The sequence below is a fragment of the Ascaphus truei genome, chromosome 6 (assembly GCF_040206685.1).
Source record: "Ascaphus truei isolate aAscTru1 chromosome 6, aAscTru1.hap1, whole genome shotgun sequence".
Lineage (NCBI taxonomy): Eukaryota > Metazoa > Chordata > Amphibia > Anura > Ascaphidae > Ascaphus > Ascaphus truei.
The window spans coordinates 136,870,865-136,893,500 of NC_134488.1; the positions used below are offsets into that span (position 1 = coordinate 136,870,865).

The window sequence follows — 22,636 nt, forward strand, 5'->3', positions numbered from 1 at the left end:
CACGTGTGTGTGAGTACTACAGTGTGTAACTAGACACGTGTGTGAGTACTACAATGTGTAACTAGACACGTGTGTGTGAGTACTACAGTGTGTAACTAGATACGTGTGTGTGAGTACTACAGTGTGTAACTAGACACGTGTGTGTGAGTACTAGTGTGTAACTAGACACGTGTGTGTGAGTACTACAATGTGTAACTAGACACGTGTGTGTGTACTACAGTGTGTAACTAGACACGTGTGTGTGAGTACTACAGTGTGTAACTAGACACGTGTGTGTGAGTACTACAGTGTGTAACTAGACACGTGTGTGTGTACTACAGTGTGTAACTAGACACGTGTGTGTGTGTGAATACTACAGTGTGTAACTAGACACGTGTGTGTGAGTAATACAGTGTGTAACTAGACACGTGTGTGTGAGTACTACAGTGTGTAACTAGACACGTGTGTGAGTACTACAGTGTGTAACGAGATACGTGTGTGTGAGTACTACAGTGTGTAACTAGACACGTGTGTGAGTACTACAGTGTGTAACTAGACATGTGTGTGAGTACTACAATGTGTAACTAGACACGTGTGTGTGAGTACTACAGTGTGTAACTAGACACGTGTGTGTGAGTACTACAGTGTGTAACTAGACACGTGTGTGTGAGTACTACAGTGTGTAACTAGATACGTGTGTGTGAGTACTACAGTGTGTAACTAGACACGTGTGTGTGAGTACTACAATGTGTAACTAGACACGTGTGTGTGAATACTACAGTGTGTAACTAGACACGTGTGTGTGAGTACTACAGTGTAACCAGACACGTGTGTGAGTACTACAGTGTGTAACTAGACACGTGTGTGTGAGTACTACAGTGTGTAACTAGACACGTGTGTGTGTGTGTGAATACTGCAGTACGTAACTAGACACGTGTGTGTGAGTACTACAGTGTGTAACTAGACACGTGTGTGAGTACTACAGTGTGTAACTAGGCACGTGTGTGAGTACTACAGTGTGTAACTAGACACGTGTGTGTGAGTACTACAGTGTGTAACTAGACACGTGTGTGTGAGTACTACAGTGTGTAACTAGACACGTGTGTGTGAGTACTACAGTGTGTAACTATGTCCCCGCACTTTGTATACAGCCGCAGGAGCAGCGGGTGAGCCAGGCCGTGGCTGCGTGGACAGAAGACAGAAACCTGCTCGCCCCCCGCCCCTCGCCCCACACTGTCTGGGACCAACACAAGGGGAATATTGTTCCAGCGTTGGTGTAAAAACACAAGGGATTTTTGGTATCAGTGTTTTACGATGGCTGGTGTCTGGTATACCTGCATGTCACATGGGTATACCTGCATGTCACGTGGGTATACATTGGCGTGGTCACCTGGGTATACGTTGGCGTGGTCATGTGGACATACCTTGGCGTGGTCACCTGGGTATACATTGGCGTGGTCACCTGGGTATACATTCACGTGGATATACATTGGCGTGGTCACGTGGATATACATTGGCGTGGTCACGTGGGTATACATTCCTGCTTCACGTTTTTGTTCAATATAGCAAAAAGTAGTTTAGCATCAGGACCATATACATGACATTAACGGGGTTAAATGGCAAAGCAACGTATCTCATTGGAAATGCCGTGGTATGTGCTCGTGTCCCGCCACGTCACAGAGAAAGGGCATCACACACACGTGTTACATATGCTCATGGGCATTCCCCTGTGATGTGGGTTAGCGAGGGGCTGCAGGTAGGAGACGGTCCTCCGAAGAGTAGTAGGTCAGTATTGGAATAGCAGAGGGGGCTATAGGGGAGGGTGGAGGTGCAGTGCCGCAGGGAGTCCTGTAGCATAGAGCGGGCTGTGAGTCAGGTCAGGCACGCTCAGCTCAGCTTCAAGCACCGTGTTATCACTCAGCAAGTCCCGGGGCAGGGAACAGAGGCACAAAGTGTCAAATAATTCATTACAGGAACCCCAGGGCTTTCAGTAGCACGATGCTTTGGTAAATATGGTGCTCCACCAGTTTTTCACTCGAGAGACTTTGCTATATAACTGTGCGTATGTCTGAGTGAGTGAATGTGGGTGAGTGAATGTGCGTATGTGTGCGAGTATGAGTGAATGTGCGTGTGAGTGAATGTGTGAATCTGCGAGTGAATGTGTGAATCTGTGTGTGAGGGAATGTGCATGAGTGAATGTGAATCTGTGTGTGAATCTGTGTGTGAATGTGTGTGCTCGAGTGTTGAGTGAGTGTGTGAGTAAATGTGTGTGGGTGAGTGTGAGTGAATGTGCGTATGTGTGTGAGTGAATGTGCATGTGAGTGAATGCGCGTGAGTCAGAGTGTGAGTGAATGTGTGTGTGAGTGAATGAGTGAGTTTATGAGTGCAAGATTTTCAGGGCTGCAAGCCCAGAAATTGTGCAAAGCCGCGCTGTTACAGATGTTTGCTTCCACGAGCAGAAGATGCACCGCCGTTTTTCCTATTACTTTCCACGAGCGGAGCCAGGAACAGTCTGTCGCTGAATCTCACGGGTCTCTGGTGAGAAATGACGCGGGTGACGCTTGATGAACTTGGGGCACATTTCCCGGCTTTCTCCAGCGAGATATATCCCACGTTCGCGAACTTGGGAGGAGGTTTCACCCAGATCTGTTCAGCAGGTCAGCCTCCCCAACTCAGTAAATAGCGTTGGGAAGGGCGTCAGGTGTTTGGGCCGTGACTCCATCTCTAAGTTCCATCCAGATCACTGCGATCACCCCCCTCCCCCACCTGGCTCTGCAGTGCCCTTGGCATGCAAGCAATTAACACTGAACTAGAGGCGTGTGGGAGAGGGTGGGACTCGCCCTTTACTCCCAGGACTGGGTCTTGGGTCCCTGCTGCCACCCCATGTTAAATAGCAAGTCTTGTGTATAAATTAGCCCAGCGCCTGCTGGGAGGCATTAGGACAGGTGCTGTATAGCCGTGCAGAAGAAGAAGAAGATGAGGAGGAAGAGTTTGAAGTCTGTGTGTGGGCTCCAGGCGCTGCTGACCGCTGGGACGGAGGTTTCACGGCTGAAGTTGTTACACAAGTTCCCCGCGCAGCACTGTACCTCCGAAATGTTGGGCACCTGCAGGGCGATAGTGGTGGCCGAGCAAAAGGTCACCGTGCTGCAGCCTTTCATCAGTGTCCGGCGGTCGCGGTCTGGGGACAACAGAGAATTTGTTACACAAACCAGGTGTAGCCCAAGTCCTCAAACTCTCTCTGATTCATTGTCTCTCTTCCCTCTCTTCATTCTCCATCTCTTTCTTACCCGCTGACTACATATAGTGAGGGGTGCAGGCAGGGGCTGATTGCGGGGTTGCCCCGGGAGGCCAGTACACCAGTACTGTGGTCCAGTGCCACGGCTCCTCATGCAGTAGCCCAGCGGTCCCTACAATACTCTCCCTCCTGTCGGCGTTAGAAGATCCAATGTCTACTCGGCCGGAGGAGGGAGCTGCAGAGTCCCCGCACTGAGACCTCCTCACCCCCAGATAAGATTATTGGGGGGGGGGGTGTCTGTGTGTGAGTGAGTGGGGGGGGGAGAGCTAGGGGGGGAATGGATTACAGAGGCACTGCGCTCTACCCCACAATAATTAAGCTGATTGCCGGGGAGAGCCCAGGGCCTCTGTTACCTTCCCCTGAGCGGCATCTCATCCTGCGTCGACCCAGCGCCAAATGACACCGCGACGTCACATGGCGCTGCGTTGCCATGACAATGTGACATCACATGACGCCACGATGCTGGAGGAGGAGGGCCGCTGGTGAAAGAATCGCCCGGACCGTTAGGCTGATCAGCCCCCGAGTGCAGGAGCACACAGGTGACAATGTATCCAGTTCTGTTGAATTGAATGGGAGTTGATACATTGTTAACTGTGTGTTACCCCACTTCTCACTATAGCATATCCCACTACTTTACCTATTATATCCCCCCTCCCTCCTTTCTTTCATATATCCTCCTCTCCCTCACACCCCCTCTCCCTCCTTTCTCACATCCCCCCTTCCCTCCTTTCTTTCATATATCCTCCTCTCCCTCACACCCCCTCTCCCTCCTTCATTCCCCTCTCCCGCCTTTCTCTCTCACATCCCCTCTCTGTCCTCTCTCACAAATCCCCATCTCCATCCTTTCTCTCTCACGTCCGCCTCTCCCTCCTAAATCCCCATCTCCCTCCTTTCTCTCTCACGCCCGCCTCTCCCTCGTTTCTCTCTCACGGCCTCCTCTCCCTCCTTTCTCTCTCACACCCCTCTCTGCCTCCTTTCTCTCTCACATCCCCCTCTCCCTCCTTCCTCTCACACCCCCTCTCTGTCCTCTCACACATCCCCATCTCCCTCCTTTCTCTCTCAGGGCCTCCTCTCCCTCTTTTCTCTCCCACACCCCCCTCTCCCTCCTTTCTAACCCCCCTCCTTTCTCACATCCCCCTCTCCCTCCTTCCTCTCACACCCCCTCTCTGTCCTCTCACACATCCCCATCTCCCTCCTTTCTCTCTCAGGGCCTCCTCTCCCTCTTTTCTCTCCCACACCCCCCTCTCCCTCCTTTCTAACCCCCCTCCTTTCTCACATACTCCTCTGCCTCCTTCCTCTCCCACACCCTCTCCCTCCTTTCTCTCACATCCCACTCTCCATCTCCCTCTCTCACAGCCTCCTCTCTCTCGTTTATCTCTCCCACACCCTCTCCCTCCTTTCTCCCTCACACCCCCCTATCTCTCTCACATCCCCCTCTCCCTCCTTTCTCTCTCACACCCCTCTCTGCCTGCTTTCTCTCACACCCTCTCCCTCGTTCCTCTCTCACATCACCATCCCTCTCCTTTCTCACACATACCCCTCTCCCTCCTTTCTCATGTCCCCCTCCCCCTCCTCTCTCACGTCCCCTCACACGCCCTCTCCCTTCTTTCTCTCACATACCCCTCTCCCTCCTTTCTCATGTCCCCCTCCCCCTCCTCTCTCACGTCCCCTCACACGCCCTCTCCCTTCTTTCTCTCACATACCCCTCTCCCTCCTTTCTCATGTCCCCCTCCCCCTCCTCTCTCACGTCCCCTCACACGCCCTCTCCCTTCTTTCTCTCACATACCCCTCTCCCTCCTTTCTCATGTCCCCCTCCCCCTCCTCTCACACGTCCCCCTCCCCCTCCCCTCTCACGTAACTCACACGTCCTCTCCCTTCTTTCTCTCACACCCCCTCTCCCTCCTTTCTCTCCCACACCCCCCTCTCCCTCCTTTCTCTCCCACACCCCCCTATCCCTCCTTTCTCTCTCGCAGCCCCCTCTCCCTCCTTTCTCACGCCCCCCCCTCTCCCTCATTCTTCTCTCTCTTTCTCCCTCATAAAACCCCCTCTCCCACCTTTTTCGCTCATATACCCCTCTATCTCCCATTAACTAAAATCTCCCAGTTGCAAGAAACAGCACTGGGTTTAAACTCCAATTGCTGTCAATGGGACTCATTTGATAGACCTGGTACTGTTTTTTGCACGGGTTTCGCCCCCGTTTTGCAGCTGGAACACTAGTAAGTAGCCCCTGTATGTGGAAGGAGGTTATATTACCGAATGCCTCCATGCATCGGATGAGCGTGCCGTTACACGGGACTTGGACTTGATTGTGCACCGCACACTCATTCTTCCCGGACTCCATACAGGCCCAGCACGAGATCCCGTTACTGTTGGTCAGAATGGGAACTGCTGGGACATAGAAATTACCAATCAAAATCAAGCCTCAGTATTAACCAATCAATACAAGGCTCAGGCATTAACCAATCAATACAAGGCTCAGACATTAACCAATCAATACAAGGCTCAGACATTAACCAATCAAAACCAAGACTTGTATATTAACCAATCAAAACCAAGCCTCAGGCATTAACCAATCAATACAAGCCTCAGGCATTAACCAATCAATACAAGGCTCAGGCATTAACCAATCAAAACCAAGACTTGTACATTAACCAATCAAAATCAAGCCTCAGGCATTAACCAATCAATACAAGGCTCAGGCATTAACCAATCAAAACCAAGACTTGTACATTAACCAATCAAAATCAAGCCTCAGGCATTAACCAATCAATACAAGGCTCAGGCATTAACCAATCAAAACCAAGACTTGTACATTAACCAATCAAAACCAAGCCTCAGCATTAACCAATCAATACAAGCCTCAGGCATTAACCAATCAATACAAGGCTCAGGCATTAACCAATCAAAACCAAGACTTGTACATTAACCAATCAAAACCAAGACTTGTACATTAACCAATCAAAACCAAGCCTCAGCATTAACCAATCAATACAAGGCTCAGGCATTAACCAATCAAAACCAAGACTTGTACATTAACCAATCAAAACCAAGCCTCAGCATTAACCAATCAATACAAGGCTCAGGCATTAACCAATCAAAACCAAGACTTGTATATTAACCAATCAAAACCAAGCCTCAGGCATTAACCAATCAATACAAGGCTTAGGCATTAACCAATCAAAACCAAGACTTGTATATTAACCAATCAAAACCAAGCCTCAGCATTAACCAATCAATACAAGGCTCAGGCATTAACCAATCAAAACCAAGACTTGTATATTAACCAATCAAAACCAAGCCACAGGCATTAACCAATCAATACAAGGTTCAGACATTAACCAACTAGGGATTAGACACTGACCAAACATGAACAAGCCATCACTCACTCCCAAGCTGTAACGGGGCTCTATCCGTGGCTCTATCCGTGGCTCTGGTGTTGGATACCTTGGATATGAGCGACTGTTTGGCACAGAGAGTTATTACTGACACATGGAACCTGTCAGTCCGGATACACACTGTGCACGGGGTCTGTTACCAAAGTGTCAACGTCTGACCGCCATACTAGGGCTGAAAACTCATAATACCCCATTGTATCAAAGAAAGAAAACCTATGTGGTAGTTAATGGGTTAAAGCGATGCTCTGCGGGTGCCCGAGGCCTCTCCCTTTCCATATATACTCACCAGGTGCCTGTGCATTGTTACACTTGTCTCCTCTGCAGCACTGATTCTGCGAGTAGTGCTGGTGCGAGCCCGTGTTATACGCCTGTAGTGTTGCACACGCTTCTCCCGAGCCACAGCCTTTCGTGTAGGAGAAGCCAGAGTCCGTGCCTGCACAGAGAGACGAGAGGGGGACAGGTGGGAGGAGGCGGGGGGTCTGTATCCCAATCCCACAGCTGCAGAACTGGGGCAAAGTACCAAAAAACAGCCCCACATTCATCAAAGACACTAAAACTCCCCCAGATTTCGCGGGGTTTTCCTCCATCTGGGACACGCCAATGGGAAGGGCCCAGAGAGCCACGTACCATATACTGTGATCTCACGGGCCTGCGCTGGACATGTCAACGGAGCTCACCTGTTCCCCAACCAGGGGGAAACAACTTCATAACCTCTATTGAATAGGGATTAAGTGTGGTATTCATCAAGCTCTTTTACGGTTAACGCACCTGAACAGGCGTTAACATGCATTCAAGTAAGGCTGAGTCCCCGCTGGCGCTGAGCGCGGTCATGCTTGGAGAGCGCTCCAAGCACGAGCGCCGGGTGTCCTGTAATTTACGTGCGGGGGGGGGGGGGGTGCATTGAGCACGCTGGAAAGTTAAAAAATAATTGTTTAATGAGCGCCGGTGAGCGTGTGTGCCCTCGCACGAGCACGTGCGCGCACCGCGTGAGCAGGGACTGGCATATATCTACTTATGTAAGTAACCGCCGCAAGCGCCGCCCGCTCAGCGCTAGCGGGGACGCAGCCTCAGGCGTCTTTGCCCCGTTCAGTTGGCACCCACATGTTACAGAGATTGACGGTCTGGGTACAGGAGGGATATTTTGAGCGGGGATCTGTTTTTGCATCAGTTTTGGGGTGTTTGGGCATCAGTTACATGGAGTAAGAGGAGGGGTTTGGGAAGGGTGACCCCAGTACTCTGCTAATAATATGTATCAGGGTTCGGAGGGGCAATTTATTTCTATTGTAAACAAAACGAGAAAATACAGCACCAGGTTTGTGAAAACCACGCTATGGAATGTAATCGCAGCGTGGCACCTGGGAGACAGCGTGGCACCTGGGAGACAGCGTGGCACCTGGGAGACAGCGTGGCACCTGGGGGATAGTGGCGTGGAACCTGGGAGATTGGAATAAATTGCCTGTGTGGTTTCCTGGGTTCATCTGATAATCACAGTGCGATCAGACAGAAGCAGCGGATATCCCGTGCCTGGGCGATCAGACAGAAGCAGCGGATATCCCGCGCCTGGGCGATCAGACAGAAGCAGCGGATATCCCGCGCCTGGGCGATCAGACAGAAGCAGCGGATATCCCGTGCCTGGGAGATCAGACAGAAGCAGCGGATATCCCGTGCCTGGGAGATCAGACAGAAGCAGCGGATATCCTGCACCTGGGAGATCAGACAGAAGCAGCGGATATCCTGCGCCTGGGAGATCAGACAGAAGCAGCGGATATCCCGCGCCTGGGAGATCAGACAGAAGCAGCGGATATCCTGCACCTGGGAGATCAGACAGAAGCAGCGGATATCCTGCGCCTGGGAGATCAGACAGAAGCAGCGGATATCCCGTGCCTGGGAGATCAGACAGAAGCAGCGGATATCCCGCGCCTGGGAGATCAGACAGAAGCAGCGGATATTCTGCACCTGGGAGATCAGACAGAAGCAGCGGATATCCCACGCCTGGGAGATCAGACAGAAGCAGCGGATATCCGGCGCCTGGGAGATCAGACAGAAGCAGCGGATATCCTGCACCTGGGAGATCAGACAGAAGCAGCGGATATCCCACACCTGGGAGATCAGACAGAAGCAGCGGATATCCTGCGCCTGGGAGATCAGACAGAAGCAGCGGATATCCTGCACCTGGGAGATCAGACAGAAGCTGCGGATATCCCGTGCCTGGGAGATTAGACAGAAGCAGCGGATATCCTGCGCCTGGGAGATCAGACAGAAGCAGCGGTTAGCCCACGCCTGGGAGATCAGACAGAAGCAGCGGATATCCTGCACCTGGGAGATCAGACAGAAGCAGCGGATATCCCGTGCCTGGGAGATCAGACAGAAGCAGCGGATATCCCGCGCCTGGGTGATCAGACAGATCAGACAGAAGCAGCGGATATCCCGCGCCTGGGAGATAGCAGCGTGGCATCTGTGAGATTAGACAGAAGCAGCGGATATCCCACGCCTGGGAAATAGCAGCGTGGCACCTGTGTGATCAGCCAGAAGCAGTGGATATCCCGCGCCTGGGAGATAGCAGCGTGGCACCTGTGTGATCAGACAGAAGCAGCGGATATCCCACGCCTGGGAGATAGCAGCGTGGCATCTGTGAGATTAGACAGAAGCAGCGGATATCCCACGCCTGGGAGATAGCAGCGTGGCACCTGTGAGATCAGACAGAAGCAGCGGATATCCCACGACTGGGAGATAGCAGCGTGGCACCTGTGAGATCAGACAGAAGCAGCGGGTATCCCGCTCCTGGGAGATAGCAGCGTGGCACCTGTGTGATCAGCCAGAAGCAGCGGATATCCCACGACTGGGAGATAGCAGCGTGGCACCTGTGAGATCAGACAGAAGCAGCGGATATCCTGCACCTGTGAGATCAGACAGAAGCAGCGGATATCCCGCTCCTGGGAGATAGCAGCGTGCCACCTGTGTAATCAGCCAGAAGCAGCGGATATCCCACGACTGGGAGATAGCAGCGTGGCACCTGGGAGATCAGACAGAAGCAGCGGATATCCCGCGCCTGGGAGATCAGACAGAAGCAGCGGATATCCTGCGCATGGGAGATCAGACAGAAGCAGCGGATATCCCGCGCCTGGGAGATCAGTCAGAAGCAGCGGATATCCTGCACCTGGGAGATCAGACAGAAGCAGCGGATATCCTGCGCCTGGGAGATCAGTCAGAAGCAGCGGATATCCTGTGCCTGGGAGATCAGACAGAAGCAGCGGATATTCTGCACCTGTGAGATCAGACAGAAGCAGCGGATATCCCGCGCCTGGGAGATCAGTCAGAAGCAGCGGATATCCCGTGCCTGGGAGATCAGACAGAAGCAGAGGATATCCCGCGCCTGGGAGATCAGACAGAAGCAGCGGATATCCCGCGCCTGGGAGCTGTTAACACCCAAACCGCGATTCTTCCAACAAAATGGCGCTTGGAAGTTATTTGCCAAAATGGCCGCAGTTTTTCAGCCAGAAGACTTTAGTAAATAATCCCCTTAGTCCCCTCTGTGTACAGGGTTTAACTTCTGCTGTGTTTACATGTTCAGGACTGCAGGGATCACGCGTGTGCATTACATGCGAGTAACATGCAGACGTCTGTACTCACGGTTTGTTATATTCTTGGTGATCACGTCCACACACCAGTTGTTGACTTGGTCACAGAACAATGGCTGCAGGTTGGGAAGGCTGCACGCCTTCTTCGGGTCTTTACACGTGTAACACTCCATCCGGTTGGAAAATACGGGGACGGCTGAGGGAATAAAAACCAGATTCGGGTGAGAGGAGAAGCAGCGTTCGGGGAAACCCTCAGCCGAGACATTGCCCCGCCTGCCTCTCCCGCCTCAGGGTGACACAGAAACACATGGTCTGCGGCCCCCTGAGTCTATCTCAGGATTGTCCCGATGTGGGGTGATATAGTGACAAGGAAGAACAGGGACTTAATGCTAATCCATTCTGCAGTGTCTCTATCATAGATACTATCCCTCCCACTGGAGAGACACACGGGTAATACAACCCACTGAGAATGTTCTACAGAAGGGTGACCGAGAGGGAAATACTGAACATATATGTGGTCCATCGAGTCAGTTCCTCCACCTGTGGTCTGCAGACGTACTGCAAGGCCGGGGTTCTCAACTCCAGTCCTCAAGACCCCCCAACATGTCAGGTTTTAAGGATATCCCTGCTTCAGCAGTCAAAGACTGGGCCACCTGTGTTGAAGTAGGCTCTATTTGACTGAGCCATGATTCAGCTGATTCTGCTGAAGCAGGGATATCCTTAAAACTTGACCAGTCTTGAAGACTGGAGTTGAGAGCCCCTGCTATAAGGTGAAAGCGGTGCAGACCTACAGCCCATAAATGGTGTCACACAATACGGTTGATGGTGACAATGACAGAATGGTACCCAAGTCTGTCCCTTCCCACCGCAGATTGTCCCCAATGAAACAGGAGGAACCTACGTCCCACCCTGTCACTCCTACCACAGAATGTAGACGGATACAGCTCTCCCATAGGGTGACAAGGTGACACACACCCTGCCCCCGGAGTACTCACTGGAGTAACGGTCAATGTTGCAGTAATCAGTGTCACAGCACGTGGCACTCATGTAGATAGATTTCCTGCCGATGTCCACGGCCGAGGTCTGGTTGCACAGCACGGGAGAGGCGCAGCCTTTGATCACCGTGTTCTGGCTGCTCTGCATATCTGGGGACATCACAAGACGAGGTGTGAGATGCCTGGGTGGTGGGGACCCCACGTCCCCCGTCCCACTCCACGGACCCCACATACACATTTATTTAGGGAATAAAACGAGACTTTTTAATAAATGACGCTGCGTAATGAATGCTCTGGAATTCCTAATCATGACACAACACACGCACACACGTGATCACGTGTCAGAGGTTCCCTGGTGCAAGAACACACGCAGAGTTATCCCCACAGAAAATGCTGCTGTTATCACAGGGACTTCACACCCGGGACCGCATCTTTGCACACGGGGCCCTGCCTGGCGCTGCGTACTGAGCGTCTCAATAACACGGTTGTGTAACTATGTTCTGCTCACTGGTTGCACCAGACTTGTTAATGCGGGTGACAAGCCAGGTCCCTGCCCAAAGCATTGTGACATTATTATGAGGTGCACACTGTGAAACGCTGATACACAGAGCACTTTGGGGCAGTGATGCTAAGAGTTACACACCCAACATGCATGTCTAACACATCCGCTGTGAAATCTTACTTTATCCAACAGGAGGGTTTCATTTACTAGTCCTGGATTATTCGCTTTAAATATTATTATATTTCCATCCTCTTGCGCCTGAAATGAACAGGACAGGCTACTTCCCTCTTATGTAGAACTGACCTTATTTTAACTATATCCAACGTGCAATACTGTGCCGTGTTTCATTAACTACCCTAGTCACTGTGATAATAGAAAGTTTTACCCCCGGGTTACAGCCCCGGGCACCTCTGGAAAGGGATGAGAAAAAGCCACATTACCCGGGCAGTAATGACAGGCTGTACAAGCTCCATCCTTTCTAACATGTCTAACACGCCACGAGACACAGCTGTGCTGCAGCTGTTTCCTGCCCTCAATGTGTAACAGGGACTTATCACTGTGTGAGAGAAACTGCCTCTAAATCTAGCAGTGTGCACACAGGCAATCAACCAGACTCCACCTGGCTGATTAGGACTCGTAGAAAAAGCCTGATGTGAGAAACAGGAGAGAGATTCCTTAGCTCACATGTGGGCTGACATAGGGAGAAAGAGGACTGCAGAGATTTCCTTAGCCCACAACTGGGCTGCCCCGAGGGAAAGATGATGTCTTGATGCCCACTGAAGGACTGTATGCTGACAGCAAGACAAGGGGACAAGACCGGCTTCCCTACCCCCAGTCCTGCAGTGGTATACAGTATGCAAGGAGGGCACAGGCACGTTTCTGCCATGTGGCTCCTGTCCATTCTAGCTACGACATACTGCATAGGGACTAGGTGTAAACCTCTGAGAGGAAGAGCCATGCATCGAGTTCCTCAAGAGAATGTGCCTTTTAGTTATATATTACAGTTCAGAGGGACGTATTAAGGGAATATTTTAAGTTAATACTTTACACCGTATCATCCGTATGTCCGTGAAAGCACATTTTACCCAGGATCAAACAATCATCTCCAGAAAGTAACCCTGAGCTTTATATGATGGGAGCGCTATGACCATAGGGTGAGGCTCCCCCATTTACCCCCACTCTGTAGTGTGTGTATATATATATTTATATATATATACACACACACATACATACACACACACATATATATATATATATATATATATATATTATATATATACACACACACACACACACACACACACACACACACACACACACATTATATATATACACACACACACACACACACACATACATACATACACACATACACAATCTTCACAACAGCTTAATTGCTGTGTCTGAAGCAGACCTCTAGGAACTTTTCTTCACTCACTGCCACATTCAATTACACATGCTGCATGCACAGAAGCTTAATTAAGCTCCTAGAAGTCTGAGTCGGATCACTAGGAATCCTGCCTCAGTCAGTGCTAATCCTAATTGGCAATCATCCCTCACAGGAAACTTTCTATGATCCACAAGAAAGCTGCCAGAGAGATCTATCTCCAGGGCAAATCTGCAGCTGCTGTCCTGATTGCAATACTTTTATCACATATGGTATATATATATATATATATATATATATATATATATATCCAGCAGATATAACCAATCATGAACAGTATTTCTGAAATGAACATTAAACTGATTGCACAACTTCGCCTTAGAGACTTTGGGGCTTTAATTATTATTTTTTCCTCTAATCCTGTGTATTCCCCACTGCCAGCATGCATGGGGTGTGCAGTAATCATGTGTGTCACTGCCAGCATGCATGGGGTGTGCAGTAATCATGTGTGTCACTGCCAGCATGCATGGGGTGTGCAGTAATCCTGTGTGTCACTGCAAGCATGCATGGGGTGTGCAGTAATCCTGTGTGTCACTGCAAGCATGCATGGGGTGTGCAGTAATCCTGTGTGTCACTGCAAGCATGCATGGGGTGTGCAGTAATCCTGTGTGTCACTGCCAGCATGCATGGGGTGTGCAGTAATCATGTGTGTCACTGCCAGCATGCATGGGGTGTGCAGTAATCATGTGTGTCACTGCCAGCATGCATGGGGTGTGCAGTAATCCTGTGTGTCACTGCAAGCATGCATGGGGTGTGCAGTAATCATGTGTGTCACTGCCAGCATGCATGGGGTGTGCAGTAATCATGTGTGTCACTGCAAGCATGCATGGGGTGTGCAGTAATCATGTGTGTCACTGCAAGCATGCATGGGGTGTGCAGTAATCATGTGTGTCACTGCAAGCATGCATGGGTTGTGCAGTAATCATGTGTGTCACTGCAAGCATGCATGGGGTGTGCAGTAATCATGTGTGTCACTGCCAGCATACATGGGGTGTGCAGTAATCATGTGTGTCACTGCAAGCATGCATGGGTTGTGCAGTAATCCTGTGTGTCACTGCAAGCATGCATGGGGTGTGCAGTAATCCTGTGTGTCACTGCAAGCATGCATGGGGTGTGCAGTAATCATGTGTGTCACTGCAAGCATGCATGGGGTGTGCAGTAATCATGTGTGTCACTGCCAGCATGCATGGGGTGTGCAGTAATCCTGTGTGTCACTGCAAGCATGCATGGGGTGTGCAGTAATCATGTGTGTCACTGCAAGCATGCATGGGGTGTGCAGTAATCATGTGTGTCACTGCAAGCATGCATGGGGTGTGCAGTAATCATGTGTGTCACTGCAAGCATGCATGGGGTGTGCAGTAATCATGTGTGTCACTGCCAGCATGCATGGGGTGTGCAGTAATCATGTGTGTCACTGCCAGTATGCATGGGGTGTGCAGTAATCATGTGTGTCACTGCAAGCATGCATGGGGTGTGCAGTAATCATGTGTGTCACTGCAAGCATGCATGGGGTGTGCAGTAATCATGTGTGTCACTGCCAGCATGCATGGGGTGTGCAGTAATCCTGTGTGTCACTGCAAGCATGCATGGGTTGTGCAGTAATCATGTGTGTCACTGCAAGCATGCATGGGGTGTGCAGTAATCATGTGTGTCACTGCCAGCATGCATGGGGTGTGCAGTAATCATGTGTGTCACTGCCAGCATGCATGGGGTGTGCAGTAATCCTGTGTGTCACTGCAAGCATGCATGGGGTGTGCAGTAATCCTGTGTGTCACTGCAAGCATGCATGGGGTGTGCAGTAATCCTGTGTGTCACTGCAAGCATGCATGGGGTGTGCAGTTATCATGTGTGTCACTGCCAGCATGCATGGGGTGTGCAGTAATCATGTGTGTCACTGCCAGCATGCATGGGGTGTGCAGTAATCATGTGTGTCACTGCCAGCATGCATGGGGTGTGCAGTAATCATGTATGTCACTGCAAGCATGCATGGGGTGTGCAGTAATCATGTGTGTCACTGCAAGCATGCATGGGGTGTGCAGTAAACATGTCAACACTGCAATCAGGATCGCATGAGTCTCACTATACCACCTGTGCACACTAAGGCCTGGGACATAGTGAGTTTAAGCTCGCTGAGGCGCGCTCCTGCTCTGCCTCTTCTGCTGAAAATTGGGCTTTTTCCTGTCCTTGCAGGCGAGGCAGTGAGCGCGCTCTGGGGGCGGGGTGGAGGCGGAGCGGAGGCGTGTCAGGAGGCAGAGCGGGAGGTGGGGCTAGTCCCCCGCTCCCATTGGATGGGAGCGGTCACGTGACCACTCCTCCGCTTCCCCGAGCGGCAAATTTCAAACCTGCCTGCCTGTTCCAATTTTCTCAGCCTCCGCACGCATCAGCGCGCATGCGGAGGGGGAAACGATAGCCGCGCTGATGACAGATGCAGGGGGTTTGTGCATCTGCTCAGCACGGCTCAGCCTGGCTCAGCGAGCTTAAACTTACTGTGTCCCAGGCCTAACACATGTGCTCTCAGCTTCTAACGTGACAGTATCCATGTCTATTACCCTAGACCAACGGTGCGCAAACTGGGGGGCGGGAGATTTTTCGGGGGGGGCGCGAGTGGTTGCAGAGGCCCTGTGCTCTCCCAAAGGCATTAAATGAAATGCCGGGGGACCCTGTGAGAACCCTGCAACACTCCACTTACCGTGATTCAGCCGGCTCCCGGACACGTGACCATGGCATTTGACGCCGCGGGTCATGTGACGTGACGGCTGCCATGGTAACGTGACGTCAAATGACGCTGCGGGTCACGTGACCTCACACGACCCGTGCCGTCTTTTGACGCCGCGCGAGGTAACGGGGGGGGGGGGGGGGCGCACCAAAGAGGAAAGCCACCAGGGGGGGGCGCAGCATAAAAGTTTGCGCGCACCTGCCCCAGACACACAGATCAGAGATCTCTAAGATCCCTCTGCTAGCCGAAGCGCCAGTCTCCTTCTGGCAGATATCCCCACTAATTGTGTGGGTTGTAGTCCATAGGGATCACACACAACCTGCAGGCGGTGTATATCACAGTCACCTCTGCAGGCGGTGTATATAACAGTCACCTCTGCAGGCGGTGTATATAACAGTCACCTCTGCAGGCGGTGTATATAACAGTCACCTCTGCAGGCGGTGTATATAACAGTCACCTCTGCAGGCGGTGTATATAACAGTCACCTCTGCAGGTGGTGTATATAACAGTCACCTCTGCAGGCGGTGTATATAACAGTCACCTCTGCAGGCGGTGTATATAACAGTCACCTCTGCAGGCGGTGTATATAACAGTCACCTCTGCAGGCGGTGTATATAACAGTCACCTCTGCAGGCGGTGTATATAACAGTCACCTCTGCAGGCGGTGTATATAACAGTCACCTCTGCAGGCGGTGTATATAACAGTCACCTCTGCAGGCGGTGTATATAACAGTCACCTCTGCAGGCGGTGTATATAACAGCCACCTCTGCAGGCGGTGTATATAACAGTCACCTCTGCAGGCGGTGTATATAACAGTCACCTCTGCAGGCGGTGTATATAACAGTCACCTCTGCAGGCGGTGTATATAACAGTCACCTCTGCAGGCGGTGTATATAACAGTCACCTCTGCAGGTGGTGTATATAACAGTCACCTCTGCAGGCGGTGTATATAACAGTCACCTCTGCAGGCGGTGTATATAACAGTCACCTCTGCAAGCGGTGTATATAACAGTCACCTCTGCAGGCGGTGTATATAACAGTCACCTCTGCAGGCGGTGTATATAACAGTCACCTCTGCAGGCGGTGTATATAACAGTCACCTCTGCAGGCGGTGTATATAACAGTCACCTCTGCAGGCGGTGTATATAACAGTCACCTCTGCAGGCGGTGTATATAACAGTCACCTCTGCAGGCGGTGTATATAACAGTCACCTCTGCAGGCGGTGTATATAACAGTCACCTCTGCAGGCGGTGTATATAACAGTCACCTCTGCAGGCGGTGTATATAACAGTCACCTCTGCAGGCGGTGTATATAACAGTCACCTCTGCAGGCGGTGTATATAACAGTCACCTCTGCAGGCGGTGTATATAACAGTCACCTCTGCAGGCGGTGTATATAACAGTCACCTCTGCAGGCGGTGTATATAACAGTCACCTCTGCAGGCGGTGTATATAAAAGTCACCTCTGCAGGCGGTGTATATAAAAGTCACCTCTGCAGGCGGTGTATATAACAGTCACCTCTGCAGGCGGTGTATATAACAGTCACCTCTGCAGGCGGTGTATATAACAGTCACCTCTGCAGGCGGTGTATATAAAAGTCACCTCTGCAGGCGGTGTATATAACAGTCACCTCTGCAGGCGGTGTATATAACAGTCACCTCTGCAGGCGGTGTATATAACAGTCACCTCTGCAGGCGGTGTATATAACAGTCACCTCTGCAGGCGGTGTATATAACAGTCACCTCTGCAGGCGGTGTATATAACAGTCACCTCTGCAGGCGGTGTATATAACAGTCACCTCTGCAGGCGGTGTATATAACAGCCACCTCTGCAGGCGGTGTATATAACAGTCACCTCTGCAGGCGGTGTATATAACAGTCACCTCTGCAGGCGGTGTATATAACAGCCACCTCTGCAGGCGGTGTATATAACAGTCACCTCTGCAGGCGGTGTATATAACAGCCACCTCTGCAGGCGGTGTATATAACAGTCACCTCTGCAGGCGGTGTATATAACAGTCACCTCTGCAGGCGGTGTATATAACAGCCACCTCTGCAGGCGGTGTATATAACAGTCACCTCTGCAGGCGGTGTATATAACAGTCACCTCTGCAGGCGGTGTATATAACAGTCACCTCTGCAGGCGGTGTATATAACAGTCACCTCTGCAGGCGGTGTATATAACAGTCACCTCTGCAGGCGGTGTATATAACAGTCACCTCTGCAGGCGGTGTATATAACAGTCACCTCTGCAGGCGGTATATATAACAGTAACTTGTGTTCACCGGGACTTCAAAAGATACAACGAGTCTATGGCACAGACATTTAGCCAGACTCTTTGTTTCATTCCTGTGCATGTATCAATTTACAAAGAAGACCTGACACTGGTTACACTGAAACAGTCACCCTGGGGTTAAACGGTACATTATTTACCATACCGAGAATTAACCCTTTCACAGGGAATCTAACCACTGAATAATGTGTATTATTATTATGTATATCACTTGTATGTTTATTTTAACAAACTTATTAAAAGTTGTACATTTTAACTAAGCAACTTAACGAACACAAACAGTGAACGATATAGACCGTAACATAGGTCCTGCTAAGCAGCACCTTACTGCTCCAATACACAGCTACTCGTTATTCTTATATATCTATGGTGCACCAGCTAAGGGATCTCTGCACAGCCACTATCTCCCAGGTCTCTGCACAGCCACTATCTCCCAGATATCTGCACAGCCACTATCTCCCAGGTATCACACAGGTCTCTGCACAGCCACTATCTCCCAGGTATCTCCCAGATCTCTGCACAGCCACTATCTCCCAGGTATCTCCCAGATCTCTGCACAGCCACTATCTCCCAGGTATCTCCCAGGTCTCTGCACAGCCACTATCTCCCAGATCTCTGCACAGCCACTATCTCCCAGGTATCACACAGGTCTCTGCACAGCCACTATCTCCCAGGTATCACACAGGTCTCTGCACAGCCACTATCTCCCAGGTATCACACAGGTCTCTGCACAGCCACTATCTCCCAGGTATCACACAGGTCTCTGCACAGCCACTATCTCCCAGGTAGCACACAGGTCTCTGCACAGCCACTATCTCCCAGGTATCACACAGGTCTCTGCACAGCCACTATCTCCCAGGTAGCACACAGGTCTCTGCACAGCCACTATCTCCCAGGTCTCTGCACAGCCACTATCTCCCAGATCTCTGCACAGCCACTATCTCCCAGGTATCACACAGGTCTCTGCACAGCCACTATCTCCCAGGTCTCTGCACACCCACTATCTCCCAGGTAGCACACAGGTCTATGCACACCCACTATCTCCCAGGTAACACACAGGTCTCTGCACACCCACTATCTCCCAGGTAGCACACAGGTCTCTGCACACCCACTATCTCCCAGGTCTCTGCATAGCCACTATCTGCCAGGTATCACACAGGTCTCTGCACACCCACTATCTCCCAGGTAACACACAGGTCTCTGCACACCCACTATCTCCCAGGTCTCTGCACAGCCACTATCTCCCAGGTATCTCCCAGGTCTCTGCACACCCACTATCTCCCAGGTAGCCCACAGGTCTCTGCACACCCACTATCTCCCAGGTATCACACACCCACTATCTCCCAGGTCTCTGCACACCCACTATCTCCCAGGTCTCTGCACACCCACTATCTCCCAGGTCTCTGCACACCCACTATCTCCCAGGTCTCTGCAAAGCCACAATCTCCCAGGTATCACACAGATCTCTGCACAGCCACTATCTCCCAGGTAGCACACAGGTCTCTGCACAGCCACTATCTCCCAGGTCTCTGCACAGCCACTATCTCCCAGGTATCTCCCAGGTCTCTGCACAGCCACTATCTCCCAGGTAACACACAGATCTCTGCACAACCACTATCTCACAGGTAACACACAGATCTCTGCACAGCCACTATCTCCCAGGTATCACACAGATCTCTGCACAGCCACTATCTCCCAGGTATCACATAGATCTCTGCACAGCCACTATCTCCCAGGTAGCACACAGATCTCTGCACACCCACTATCTCCCAGGTCTCTGCACAGCCACTATCTTCCAGATATCACACAGGTCTCTGCACACCCACTATCTCCCAGGTCTCTGCACAGCCACTATCTCCCAGGTATCGCACAGGTCTCTGCACACCCACTATCTCCCAGGTAACACACAGGTCTCTGCACACCCACTATCTCCCAGGTATCGCACAGGTCTCTGCACACCCACTATCTCCCAGGTAACACACAGGTCTCTGCACAGCCACTATCTCCCAGGTAGCACACAGGTCTCTGCACAGCCACTATCTCCCAGGTATCTCCCAGGTCTCTGCACAGCCACTATCTCCCAGGTATCTCCCAGGTCTCTGCACACCCACTATCTCCCAGGTCTCTGCACACCCACTATCTCCCAGGTAGCACACAGATTTCTGCACAGCCACTATCTCCCAGATCTCTGCCCAGCCACTATCTCCCAGGTCTCTGCACAGCCACTATCTCCCAGGTATCTCCCAGGTCTCTGCACAGCCACTATCTCCCAGGTAGCACACAGGTCTCTGCACAGCCACTATCTCCCAGGTATCTCCCAGGTCTCTGCACAGCCACTATCTCCCAGGTAGCACACAGGTCTCTGCACAGCCACTATCTCCCAGATCTCTGCACAGCCACTATCTCCCAGATCTCTGCACAGCCACTATCTCCCAGATAACACACAGGTCTCTGCACAGCCACTATCTCCCAGGTCTCTGCACAGCACTATCTCCCAGGTATCACACAGGTCTCTGCACAGCCACTATCTCCCAGGTATCTCCCAGGTCTCTGCACACCCACTATCTCCCAGGTAGCACACAGGTCTCTGCACAGCCACTATCTCCCAGGTAACACACAGGTCTCTGCACAGCCACTATCTCCCAGGTAACACACAGGTCTCTGCACAGCCACTATCTCACAGGTATCACACAGGTCTCTGCACACCCACTATCTCCCAGGTCTCTGCACACCCACTATCTCACAGGTATCACACAGGTCTCTGCACACCCACTATCTCCCAGGTAGCGCACAGGTCTCTGCACACCCACTATCTCCCAGGTAACACACAGGTCTCTGCACACACACTATCTCCCAAATAACACACAGGTCTCTGCACACCCACTATCTCCCAGGTAACACACAGGTCTCTGCACACACACTATCTCCCAGGTAGCGCACAGGTCTCTGCACACCCACTATCTCCCAGGTAACACACAGCTCTCTGCACAGCCACTATCTCCCAGGTAACACACAGGTCTCTGCACAGCCACTATCTCCCAGGTCTCTGCACAGCCACTATCTCCCAGGTATCTCCCAGGTCTCTGCACAGCCACTATCTCCCAGGTAGCACACAGGTCTCTGCACAGCCACTATCTCCCAGGTATCACACAGGTCTCTGCACAGCCACTATCTCCCAGGTAGCACACAGGTCTCTGCACAGCCACTATCTCCCAGGTAGCACACAGATCTCTGCACAGCCACTATCTCCCAGGTAGCACACAGATCTCTGCACACCCACTATCTCTGCACACCCACTATCTCCCTGGTAGCACCCAGGTCTCTGCACACCCACTATCTCCCAGGTAGCACACAGGTCTCTGCACACCCACTATCTCCCAGGTAACACACAGGTCTCTGCACACCCACTATCTCCCAGGTAGCACACAGGTCTCTGCACACCCACTATCTCCCAGGTCTCTGCACAGCCACTATCTCCCAGGTCTCTGCACACCCACTATCTCCCAGGTAGCGCACAGGTCTCTGCACACCCACTATCTCCCAGGTCTCTGCACACCCACTATCTCCCAGGTAGCACACAGGTCTCTGCACACCCACTATCTCCCAGGTCTCTGCACACCCACTATCTCCCAGGTAGCACACAGGTCTCTGCACACCCACTATCTCCCAGGTAACACACAGATCTCGCACAGCCACTATCTCTCAGGTAGCACACAGGTCTCTGCACAGCCACTATCTCCCAGGTATCTCCCAGGTCTCTGCACAGCCACTATCTCCCAGGTCTCTGCACAGCCACTATCTCCCAGGTATCACACAGGTCTCTGCACAGCCACTATGTCCCAGGTAGCACACAGGTCTCTGCACAGCCACTATCTCCCAGGTATCACACAGGTCTCTGCACAGCACTATCTCCCGGGTAACACACAGGTCTCTGCACAGCCACTATCTCCCAGGTAGCACACAGGTCTCTGCACAGCCACTATCTCCCAGGTCTCTGCACAGCCACTATCTCCCAGGTATCTCCCAGGTCTCTGCACACCCACTATCTCCCAGATCTCTGCACAGCCACTATCTCCCAGGTAGCACACAGGTATCTGCACACCCACTATCTCCCAGGTAGCACACATATCTCTGCATTACGGGTTAGAGTGAGTAATTGCCTAGTTGTGACATTTATTGGGGAGTGAGCCAGGCTTATTGTGCTGTGAGTACCTGGGGTCCATTCTCAGCACGGTTGAGCACCATTGGCGTTACTAGTTGGGGTGCCCTCTGGCAGGGTGTGTGGCACTTTCTGTTCTGTTCCTAGTATTTTACCTGCAGATCTTATCTTGTGTGTTCTATTTACGGGCATGTTTCATGGGGTGGGGGCCCTGAGGTCAGACGCACACAAGCAAGTCCAACACCCTAACCACTGATCTACCCAATCTGCTTTAC

At 51.5% G+C, this 22,636-nt stretch overlaps 1 protein-coding gene across 2 annotated transcripts in view; it reads right to left on the reverse strand.

Moving 5' to 3' along the window:
* Positions 1–2,290: 2,290 nt before the first annotated feature.
* LOC142496615 (urokinase plasminogen activator surface receptor-like) overlaps positions 2,291–22,636 on the reverse strand; it is an 86,037-nt gene continuing 65,691 nt past the window's right edge. The window contains exons 3-7 of one of the 2 annotated variants that reach the window (XM_075603279.1): positions 11,243–11,392; positions 10,300–10,443; positions 6,956–7,102; positions 5,528–5,659; positions 2,291–3,157 (exon numbers count right to left, since the gene is read on the reverse strand). In XM_075603279.1, coding sequence (XP_075459394.1) covers positions 2,916–3,157; positions 5,528–5,659; positions 6,956–7,102; positions 10,300–10,443; positions 11,243–11,392 — 815 coding nt within the window. In that variant the 3' untranslated portion in view covers positions 2,291–2,915. Of the gene's footprint in view, positions 3,158–5,527; positions 5,663–6,955; positions 7,103–10,299; positions 10,444–11,242; positions 11,393–22,636 lie in introns of both variants that reach the window. The other variant, XM_075603278.1, reaches the window with a different exon arrangement.